Here is a 12,247-nt window from a genome sequence, read left to right as displayed (position 1 = left end):
ACACTGGGGAACATAAGAGGAGGTTGCAGTCAAAGCACAAGACCAATTCTCATTCCCAGCAAGTCATGGTTTCAAGGCCATTCCTGCCAAAAATCAACTTGTCATTTGAAGTCTTCTGGTAAGTCCAAGTCAAAAACAAATCATAAGTGCAAAAAAGCTAAGCAGGTCTCAACCCTATCCCCACCATTCAAAGGCTGTTGAGAAGTTGTGAGGGTGTCTAGCTAAAGACCACTCCCCTCCGGTCTCACCCCGATTGTTCCATGAATGCCCATATTATGCCAATAATTGTCACCACCATTATGCCAAGAGTTATCAGCATAATTGCCCGAGCCATCATTATGACAGAGGGGCGAGCCAACATGTTGTGGGTACCACCACTAGGCCATGAATTATCACTGTTAGTATTTCACCTACATTACACTCATAGCAACCACTGTCAGGACATATATGTGAAATTGGCAATACAATAATATTTAGCTGTCTGATCAAAATATAATATTCTGATTGGCTCACAAGTGAACTCAAACTGACACTGCCTCTACAATAGTGTCCAACCACATAGAGATTATCAAGGGACTGCACTTCCTTCAATCTGGCCATTCTGTCGTACACCTTTTCCAGCACTGCACCAAGATCAAAGCTTCCTGTTGTTTCTATCCACAGTTCTGAACCCCCCTAGTATTGTTTATCCCACTCTGAAGCGACATCCAATTGATGTTGCTTACAAATTTGCCATAGTGCTAAACCTGGAGAAACGTGAAATATCTAATCTTGCTCTGGCAAGGAATCTTGAGAAAGACCTCTTAAAGAAAATCCTTTTTAGTAGTGAATGTTCTATGAAGGGTGCCTAAGTGCTTCAATGTTACCTTTTTATATGAAAAATAACATTTCTCCAGTGCTTTGAAAGATATCCCCTTCTCTAAATGCCTCCCACTTTCCTGTATCAGTTCCAGCCATACATATTAGATCAATATCCTCTAGCCATCGGTTTTCTGGCATCAGTGTCACACCTAACCTATGAGTATAACTTCCTGTGACAGGCAAGCATTGCAGTCGCAAAACATTCATACATACCATTAAATAAGGTATTAAGACGGGACGCCTTCAACATGCCCCTTCCAAATGCTGAATTGCAAAACCCAAATTTTGATTCAGTTACAAGTTACCGAATCACAATTTGGGTTTTGTACATCCCAAAAAGTATTTTTCTATTTGGTTCTTGCATGAGAAGACTTGCAAGAGGAAAATAGCCTATCTTCCATCGGTGGCTTACCCCTTACATCGGCTTGTCCCCTGCAATGGCCTAAATAATGGTAAAACCAATGCCCCAAGTTGCTTGGGTCTGCAATGCATTTCCAGCACAAACACATTTTGTCTTGCTGTTCTCTGTGCACCCTGGCAAAGAGTGTGCTTCCAAAGTGTAGTACTAGATTCTAATTTACATCCATCAAGTATTCCTTATGGACCATACCCCTCATTACAAATGGTTTCTTTTGTGGTCTCTAAATATTTAATCATAAATAAACTACCCCTTATAGCTGCTCAAATATGACTCTGATTCATTAATTCCTCACAGTTTTTCTGCTAACCGTTTCACTAATATGGCTAGGTACTTTCCGCAGTTTGAATCCCAGTCTTGGCTCGATTCTGGGCATGCGACTTAATGTTCCCATTCCTAAAGTAATAGACCAATCACAGCACACAACATCTTTTTTCAGGCATGAGACCATGGGTGACTGCTGTCAATCACCACACACTAAATCCTATGTTGAACAGTCTTGGCATCACTCAAAACAATAGCAACCACATGCTAATTCAAGTCTTCACTAGTCATAGGCACATTCCTTTTCTATTTGCAAGGCATCCATTTCCCATCCATCTCTCTTAGCCATTTTTTTCCCTTGTGTTCCCCAATTTCTTGCATTTCCTGCTCTGACATGTACTGTACCCAAGTGGCCATCTCTCTATGCTTGTGAATGCACTGCTGTACTGGCATGAAGATATGTATTTGATGCACCCTATATCACTGTGTAAATGCCAGTATGTGTTGGGAAAGGCAATGGATACCAGTATGTGCTGGGGAGGGTAACAGTCAGGGTTTCATGGGAAGTGAGGGATCAGAAAGGACCTGGACAAGAGGGGCCAGCGGCAAAGGTGTGGGTGGGCTACTCAGCCAGCCAGGAAAGACTTTGGGCCAGATTACGATGACGGTCGGATGAGAATCCTACCTACATCACAGTGGGATTGCCACTTCCGGACAAGTAGTCAGAGGTCGGACAGACGACTATGAAAAGACTGCACAGACACTGCCTCCACTGTAGGGATTAGGCTCCTTGAGCATGTCAAAGGTGGCAGTCTTTCCCCCACCAGCTGGGCTCTGACCGCCAGTATCATAATCCGGCGGTTGGACCACTGCCCTAGATTTCGGGCGGACCGCCACCTATGGCCTGTCGGTGGAGGTCTGCCCGACATCATAATCAGGACCTTTGTATGGTTAGCTAGGTGGGCAGGTTCTCTGTTGTGGGCCTGCCAAGCTGTTAGGTAATCTTTGTACCCAGGTGGTTGTAGTTTCCTGCTAGCTCAAAGGTCTGCTCACACTTCTCCATCAATATGGTATACCACAAAGAGTTGCATACTTTGCTTAGATGCACATAATTCTAAAAGAATGTATTGAGTTGCAAGCTTTCAGGCTTCACACATTTCCTTAACTTTGTAATGTTTTATCCCGACTTCTACTATGTGAATGCATTTAGTCCTGCCCTTGCCAAGAGTTTAGCTGCCTGTGTCTCCAAGGTTGGAAACTGCCTCACAAGTATTATTGAACACCAACATACTTATGAGTATTTTATTTATTTTGAAGTTTTATAAAACAAAAACTTTACATGTAAGCATCGGAGCACTATTCCATATCCAGAAATCACAACAGGACAATAGGATCAAAAGTGGATCATTATATGAAGCTAAGTAAAAAATTATTGTGAAATGTGTATGCATTATTAAAAAAATTAAATATGATACTTCAACATATCATCTGTTCCTTTGTAATTGTTTCAAAAAGATGATTTAGATGGAAACACAGAGATCATGAAAGAATCACATTAGGAAATGATCCACAGATATATCATCCTCCTAAGAATTATACATCGGCGTGTGTATTGAGGACAGGAATAGCTTCTTGTTGTTCATTACCATGTAAACAGGAACCACTCTAAACAACCCAAAAAACTTTTCTTGGCCCTGGACTCATGAGTGCACAATTTTCACCGTAAGTTATAAAAAGTATATAAATCCTGATTCTCAGAATCAGAAATATCACATTACCATAGCAAAAGCCTTGGATTATCAGGCCCTTACATTAATGGCTTTGTGTATTAAGCCCTATAATGGATTCGGGCCATGACTAAGTGAGCATAAAGTGTCATCACATGATCAAATATGGGGTGACTAATTCTGCCATTTTGCTCCAAACTATTTAATTTTTTCGTGTCTGCTTCATAGAACTTCTCTGTATTTCTGGATGCTAGTACCCCATCATTCTAACTGTCTTGTTGATTTTTTAGTTCTTGTTCTCCGGTATCACGTTTGAATTAATGTACTCTATTTGTTTTTCTCTAATGTAGTACGCTAGATGTCCTTATGTTAAAAATAGGGGTCTCTAGTTGGAAGAGGTAGGTTCCTTTTCCAAGTAGGGACCCTTGTTTCTAGTCAGGGTAAGGGGGATACACACTTTAGATAACCCCTGCTCACCAAATGCAATGTGTAAAGTATTTGTACTCCAAACATACAGTAATACAGTGATAACACCACAAATGGACACCACACCAAGACAGAAAAATAAAGTATCTAAACTCAACAAGACCAAAACGACAAAAATCCAACATACAGGTATTAAAAGAGCACTTAAAAACACAGATATTTCCAAACCAAAGCTTGTAGAAATCAAATAGCTCCACCTGGTGCTATTCCGACGTCGTGACAGCTATAAATCCAAAGTACGGCACAACCGCGAGGTGCGCGGCATTGGGCACGGAGTCACACAGACCATCAAACAAACAGTACCTTTGGACAACGAAGTCTATGACTATGCAAGGGGTCATGGAGGTGAGACAACGGTGCCAAGGTTGAGTCTGGTTCCCTGGCTGCCATGGGGAAGGCGAGGCGTCGTGTTCGCGAGAGGGCCTGTTGAATCCAGGACAGGGGATGTGTCATTGGTGAGGCATTGCTTCTAGTGACGGTGTAAAGTCGGCAGGTTAATGGAGTCACCTTCTGCAGTTTTTGCACTGCGATAACAGGATGCAGGCACTGGTGATGATGGAGGCGGTGCTAGCGTTGGCGTCAGGAATGGCGATAACTGCAGGCATCGAGGGGCATTGGAGCTGCAGTGCAGGCCGGGAGGTGCCTCATGCACTTCATGAGTGATGCCGATGGTATCGGTGCAGGTCGCGGCATCACAGCGGTGTTCGCTGACAGGGTTGGAGACAGGTTTTCTTGCTTCTTTCAAGTTGCTTCCAGCTCCCAACAGCAGGAAGAACCTCCAGAGGCCCAAAACTGGAATAGGCACCTCCTGGAAGGTCAGAACTCTTGGCAATAGAGTTCAGGGGAGCTGGGGGTGATGTCTTTCTGTCCTTGAGACTTCGGAACAGGAGGCCGGCACACACAGGCCCTTGGAGATTCCTCTTCAAGCAGGTTCACAGCAAAGTTCCAGTCTTTGTCCTTTCCTTGGCAGAAACAGCAACTGCAGGTCAACCCCCTCAGAGCACACAGCAAAGGGGCGGTACTCCTCCTCACAACTCTCCAGCTCTTGGCAAAGGTTTCTCTTGAGGCCAAAACTGATCTAAAGTTCTGGGGTTTAAGTTCCACTACTTATACCCCATTTTGTCTTTTGTTCTTCTTGGTGCAAGGGTCTCTGATCCCAATCCAAGCCATTTTTGTCCTCCCTGGTGCAGTATGACCACAGAGGGTGGCGACAGCATTGTGCAAGGGAGACAGGCCCAATTCAGGTACAAGGAAAACTCCTCCCACTACTCTAAATGCAGCCAAGATCTATTCAGCTCAGCTCTGAGTCATCCAGGAAGGGCCAAGCACACCTCAATTACCCCAGTGGCTGTCTACAGTGAATGCACATCCCCTAGCCCCTGTCGCTCCAAAACCAGACAGTCAATCCACAAACAGGCAGAGGCACACAGAATGGTTAAACAAGAAAACCCGTAATTTCTAAAAGTAGCATTTTCCAACACAAAATTTTAAAACCATCTTTATTAAAAGATGTGTTATTAAATTCTGAGTTCAGAGAGCCTTAACTTTATTCCTCTATCTTGTCCCAATGGGAAGTTATACTTGTACAATGTTACAAAGCATCTCCCACTCTATCCTATGGGATATATAGCCTTTCAATAGTAAAAAACGAAACTGGCAGTATTTCACTATCAGGACATGTCAGGCACACCAGTACATGTCCTACCTTTCACATACACTGCACCCTGCCCTTGGGGGTACCTTTGGCCTACCTGAGGGGTGTCTTACATGTAAAAAAAATGGAAGGCTAGGGCCTTGCAAGTAGTTACGCTTGCCAGGTCGACATGGCAGTTTAAAACTGTGCACAGACACTGTAGTGGTAGGTTTGAGATAACTTTTCAGGGCTACTCATATGGGTCGCACAATCAGTGCTGCAGGTCCACTAGTAGCATTTGATTTACAGGTCCTGGGCACACACAGTGCACTGTACTAGAGACTTATCAGTAAATCAAATAGCCAATCATGGAAACAATGCATAAACGCAATTTGCCCATAGAGCATATTCACTTTAGCAATGATCAGCAGTGGTAAAATGCCCAGAGTTCTATAGCCAAAGATCACAGGGTCAAAAACAGGAGGCCGAAAAGCAAAAAGTCTGGGGGTAAACCCGCTGAAAAAGCCACATCTAACATCTTTGACTTCATTGCTACTCAACAGGATAAACATTGGAACATTTAAAGTAGGATTGCATAAAATTGGTAAAGGCTGTGATTAAATAAGGGCACACTAAGAGTACTTATCCTACGGTGAAGTGAAACATGTTTTGAAATGCATATGTACAACACTAAGAAACTTATTTAGAGTCCGATGGTAACAGAAAACTCTTAAATATGGAAATGTTTTCCTCCACCCTAACACCTTAAAGCACAGGGAATTCTAACAGTGAATCTGCTTCCGAATTTAGCAATTACTCAGAAAACCGAATTTTCATTAGCAATTAAATCTAAGTCATGTTCTGAGTGGTGAGTGAGTAGAAACACAGAAACCTACATGTTCAAAATTATCCTAATTTGCCTTTGTCTGTTTAGAAAAACGATTTTTCATTCTGGTTACCAAGGATAGGTATTTCTCTAACATGCTCTTTTTTCCAATTAGTCCTATCTCTACCTTGCCTGGTACATGACAATGTCAATCCTCGGCCATTACAATAACTTCTTTTTTGCTGCTCATCTCCTTGACATCGCCATGGGTTTCAAGACACTTCGAACCATTCTCTCATCAGTGACCCACAATGGCAAACAGGTATGTAGCTCATTTTGTCACACTGATGCATTCATATTTTCAACAGTATATTATTGCCAGTTTGTTAGTGCCAACAGAACTTAAAAGTCAATGGAAACAATGCAGTGAATGGAATTGGATTCAATTGCACTTTGAGTGTAATGGACTCCTTTCCTCTATATGCCATCTGTTTGACAAGGGGCATAGCTGATTGCGGGCAAGTATATTATTGGCAGTTTGTTAGTGCCAACAGGATTTAAAAGTCAATGGAAACAATGTAGTGAATTAAATTGGATTTAATTGCACTTTGTGTGTAATGGACTTCTTTCCTCTAGATTTCATCTTTAACTCGACTGCATATTTACAAAACAATGTCGGAGCGTGGTGCTATGCCAAATTCGGCAACACCGCGCTCTGACGTTTTTTAAACACAAGGATGCGCCGTATTCACAAGAATACATCACACCCCTGTGTTTCCCTTAGCACTTGTGCAAAAAACATCTGCCTAGGCGGGGTGCTCAGGCACCCTGCCATCATGTTGCAAGGGTGCCTGCGCTGCAGGGCTGATTGTTTATGTGCAGGAAGGGACATATTGCTGCATATAAACAATCAATAATGGCGATTTGCTCTTGCTGTGTGTACACATAGAAAAAAAAGGAGGAGCCCATGTATTCCCTAGGGTTAGTTTTTGGCGCTGCCTCATCCTTGTAAATCTGGGGCAACGTGAAAAAGCAATGGGTGTTGCGGTGGAACGCCCACTGCAACATCCATTCCACATCCCTTTGTCACAGAGGACTGCTTCAGAACGGGACATATTTACAAGGGGGCATTAATCCGTGGTAAGTGGCTTAGGGCCACCATGTAGATATGGGAAATGGAGCTACGCCATTGGGGCGTCAAAAAAAGTGATGCTCCGGTGGCAAATGGGTCTTGTAAATATGCCCCAACATGTGAACAGTGTATGAGTTTTGGCTTATTTAGATACTGAGCGTAAATGTCACTTGATTAAGGATCTCTATAGTAAACTATGATGGCAAGGCTGATACAGTTACTTGCCCCAATGTTGACTTATTTAAAGATGTGTTTTCAAGAAACCATGATTCATTCTGCTGATAGGCATTCCCCGAAGTCCCTTTTCTACCGTCTTACCTGATAGTTACACCACAGTGTTTTTAATGTTGCGGATGTATCTGTAATTATTTTTTACAAGTATGCTAGACGTGGGTGAGAGAAAATAGTTGCAAATTGAGAAGTTATTTTCATCAAATATTAAGCAGAGGTTACACAGAAGTCACAACTTCAAAATACAGATTCTAGAAACATAGTGGTACCTAAATATTTGAGTAGTGAATTTAGCATTTTTCATATAATGAAGAGTACATTGTTGTGTTTTATTTTCTTTCAGCTCAGGTTCAGATTCTCGGTGCTCCATCAAGTTGCCCCCTTTAGATTTTTCTACAGCTGCACCAAGATCCAATCATGAAAGTATATTCTGATTTTTCTGGCACAGAGTTAAGATTTCACGTCAATTCAGAGAAATGTGGAGTTCTAACTGGTCCTCCGGCAGGACACATTGCGTTCTATTCCAGAAGCGGCTTCACTGTCCATCCACAGGAGATAGCTTTTATTCTAAAAGAACAAGCAGGCTTAATTGACAATTCGTGTTCCACAGTGTCTTTGATGGTGAGCAAGAGGCTAGAACACCTACCCTTCAAGCAGGTTTCTAGTCCCAGGGACACAAGACAAAACTCTCCACTTGCCTCCATTAGATGTTCAGTAAAGCATCAGGAAAGTTCTCTATTTTTTGGTTCTGGACAGCTTTGTACCAGAAGCATGCCAAGCAGGGTAAATAAAAGGTGAAAAGCAGCCAGCAATTGGTTATAACTTCTAAGCATATCAAACTAACAGTTCCTAGCGTGCCTCTCTCATCTTGTGCTGCAATGTGATCATATTTCCTAACTAAGGATATGATTTCAGGCAAAAGGTACCCAAACTTCAATTTTAACATTTTGGTGGCATCTTTGGGCTTATGTTTATAGGGAAGAAGAGAAATATTCAGAAAGGAACAGCTACTCCTACATAAGATAAACAAGCATTGACAAAGCCAATGGTCTCACGTTGGCTGCTAGACTTCTGACAGTTCTTGTTTTGCTGTGTCGTGGTTTATGTACAACTTTATTGTTCAAAAAGCTCCCCAGCTCCCATCAATCTAAAAAATAAAAAAAAACATTGGGTAAGGGCAAAAATGTTTCTATTCTCAAAAACAACATACACTACCATTTTCACTCCAATCACTGAAGGGACAACTTTGTGTGTGTGGATGTCCTCCTTCTCAAATGGCTCATGCCATAAGTAATTGTGAAGGCTGGCAGTTACTGAAATAGTTTGATGCATTGCTGAGGAGGATGGAAGAAAGATGTTAATGAACCAACAACAGACTAATAGATGAAGTCTAGCTGCAAGTCCGTATAAGTAAATATGCTATAGACATAATGTTTGTAAAATCGAAAGGTCTCGGCTAACAAAGACCCCAAAAAAACAATTGGTTTGTAATTGGCTGCAAGACTCTTGTCCTTGAGAAAGAAGGCAAGAAAGACAGAAGGCAAGCAAGAAAGAAGGTAAGAAAGATAGAAACAAATCAAGAAAGAAATGCAGTTGCAATAGAGAAAACTGATTAGGTTGAATTCAGAGTTCATTGGAGCTGAAGGCAAGCGAGAAAGCAGGCAAGAAAGAAAGAAAGAGAGAAAGAAAAAGAATAAAAGACAGAAAGAAGAAGGTGGAAAGGAGGAAAATGGAGAAAAGAAGGAAAGAAAGATGAAAAAAGGGGAAAAAAGAAGCAAGGAAAAAGAGGAGGGAGGGAAAGTAAGAAGAAAAAAGAAAAAAGAAAATAAAGTAAAGAAAGAATAAAGATTGAAACAAGAAGGATAAAAAAGTAAAGTAAAAAGAAAGAAGGAAAAGAAGGGGAGAATGAGTAAAAGAAAGGGAAAAGAAAGAAAAAAGGAGGAAAGAAGAAAAAAGTAAGAAGAGAAGAAAAGAAATGAAAAGAGGAAAAAAGAAAGAAAGGAGGAAAAAAGGAAAGAAAGCAAGAAAAAGGAAAAAAGGAAGTAAATAAAGGAGGAAAGGAAGAAAAAAGGATGACAGTAAGAATGAAATAGGAAGGAAAGCATGAAAGAAAGGTAAGAAGAAGTCAAAAAAGAAGAAAATAAGGCATGAAAGAAAGGAACAAAAATGAAGGAAAGAATGAAGAAAAGATAAGAGGAAAAAGGCAGGAACGATAGAAAGAAACAAAGAAGGAAAGAAACAAAAGAAAGACAACAACAAATAGAGCACACTGATTAACTTATATTCATAGTTCATGTCTGCTGATGTGTGCACCAGTCAGGCCACTCCAAGGAATTTACAACAGCAGTGGCAGCAGATGGGATTTGATGAAGCTGTAATGTTTCCTGTGGTCGCATCAAAAGTAGCCTGCTGTCACCTTAGGCTCTAAAAACAAAGATGAAACTAAATTAATTATAAAATAAGAACAAAAACACTGGAACTGAAGGGAACTACCTTTGTGGAAGAGCAAAATGCAGTCAATCAAACTGAAGTTAACCTGTGTCTTACATAGGCTGAACCATTGCGTAAGCTGAACTATTGCCCCATGCTGTATGCTGTGGTGAGCGGAAGCAAAATATGAATGACACAGCAGTGTTCGTACCTAAGAATAGTAAGGTGTCATCACTTACTTTGATAAAAGTCACCAAATGTACTGAAATATGCAAAATTGCCTCATTACCATAAACCACTGTTACTGTTTATACAATGGAAAACGAGCATACATCATTAAAAAGGCAAAAGTGTATATGCACATTTTAATTTTAAAGACACACCTTCTCTGCTTGGTGAAGGTAATTTAAATAACTACCATCTGACTCGACAGGGACACCTGGTAACCACTTCACGTGCTGCAGATTAACCAAAGAATTTCCAGGGTTTAGCATCTGACTCAAGAATGACCTCCAATAATGATTTGAGGCAGGTTTGTCAACATCCTCAGACTCAATAGAACATCTAGTAAAGTCTTGAAGGGTTGCAGCCTTATTGAGGACATCAAGCTGTTACTTATGACTTTAGAGGATCATCTAGTAATAACATGATGTACACCAGCCCTGATAAAATGTCCAGACCTACTGGCTTTGCCAGTGCTTGTTTTCGTAGGATTTGGGTGTCATCTCTGTAGAACATAAATGCAAAATCCCCAGCACACAATTAAAATATAGTACAAATGTCTTAGTGCAAAGTGTGAGCACAAATTCGACACCAGTATATGGATTCTTGTTCTCCTTTCTTTTTTATTATTTCCTCAGGTCTTCAAACAGCCGACACGTGTTTCGTCACTAACATGGGAAATCGTCCTGCGACTTTATCAAGGCTGTCTTCTTCGTTAATCTATCCGTTGTCTGTGGTGATACTTCCGACCCACAGAGGGGTTCTGTTAACCTAGAGGTCCGCTGGTGTGAGTTATACGTCACCCAAAGTTCTGGCTTGACGTCAAAATCGTAATTAAATGTGAATCCTAATCCCCGATCCGCGGACGTCCATACTTGTGCACTCGGAAACGTTTTTGCATTTGTCACCCCGAGTGGGACGGGTATGCTCAGACGTGAGTCCTGTGCTCTCCATGCCAGTGGAATCAAGCTATCCTGGCTGAAGAGGGGTGAAACCCTGAAACCGGTCCTAGGATGCTTGTTTCCAGTCCAGGGAAGACCTGGCTTGGCAGTTTGGTCTGGACTGTTCCCATGAGGCACAGGGTCAAGACTGATTTGCATATGGCTGGGTTCAAACTGGAATGGCATGGGGGCCAAAAAAACGAAGGATTTAGGCCCAGATCTCTGTACTGAGGTGAATGTATGACATTGCTCTGCATTCTGTCCATCAACTGTTGTTTTTGCATTTGTCACCCCGAGTGGGACGGGTATGCTCAGACGTGAGTCCTGTGCTCTCCATGCCACTGGAATCAAGCTATCCTGGCTGAAGAGGGGTGAAACCCCGAAACCGATTCTAGGATGCTTTTTTTTTCAGTCCAGGGAGGACCTGGCTTGGCAGTTCGGGCTGGACTGTTCCCATGAGGCACAGGGTCAAGACTGATTTGCATATGGCTGGGTTCAAACTGGAATGGCAAGGTGAGCAAAGAAACGATGGATTTAGGCCTAGATCTCTGTACTGGGGTGAATGTATGACATTGCTCTGCATTCTGTCCATCAACTGTTGTTTTTGCACACTTTGCAGTAAGACATTTGTACTATATTTTAATCGTGTGCTGGGGATTTTGCATTTATGTTTTGAAGTGACCCGGATCACTGATTTGGAGAGACGGGTGGTTCTCCCTACCTTACAGCACCGAGATCAAGATATTTCTCGATTTAATACCAGTGTTACTCTCCTGAGTGGCGCCACTAGCCCTATCAAACAATACCACTGAACCGTATTATAATCTCTGTAGAACAGCTCCCCAGGTTCTGATAGGTCTCAAGGATTTACGGCTAAGGTCCTCAGCCAAACTGTGGGCAGCCTATCCTGAGACAGGAGCAGTGCTGTCACAATATTGGGGCACGATGTTGTGTACCCACACCACGGGTACACAACATAACATAAGGAAGGAATCACGAGTCGGGTTCGAGGCACAGTACGAATACCTAGGTGTAGCAATGCCTCGATCCAGGTCTGAATATCTCTGGCATGAGCC

At 42.0% G+C, this 12,247-nt stretch overlaps 1 protein-coding gene across 1 annotated transcript in view; it reads left to right on the top strand.

Annotated features, from left to right (window-relative positions):
* RYR2 (ryanodine receptor 2) overlaps window positions 1–12,247 on the top strand; it is a 3,458,987-nt gene that overhangs the window by 3,351,687 nt on the left and 95,053 nt on the right. Inside the window, exon 97 of the mRNA XM_085612346.1 lies at window positions 6,391–6,537. Within this exon, the coding sequence (XP_085468472.1) occupies window positions 6,391–6,537 (147 nt within the window). The remainder of the gene's footprint in view (window positions 1–6,390; window positions 6,538–12,247) is intronic.

Source organism: Triturus cristatus, chromosome 6 (assembly GCF_964204655.1).
Source record: "Triturus cristatus chromosome 6, aTriCri1.1, whole genome shotgun sequence".
Lineage (NCBI taxonomy): Eukaryota > Metazoa > Chordata > Amphibia > Caudata > Salamandridae > Triturus > Triturus cristatus.
The sequence above is the reverse complement of the archived record's forward strand: the minus strand, read 5'-3'. Positions and strand labels throughout refer to the sequence as shown.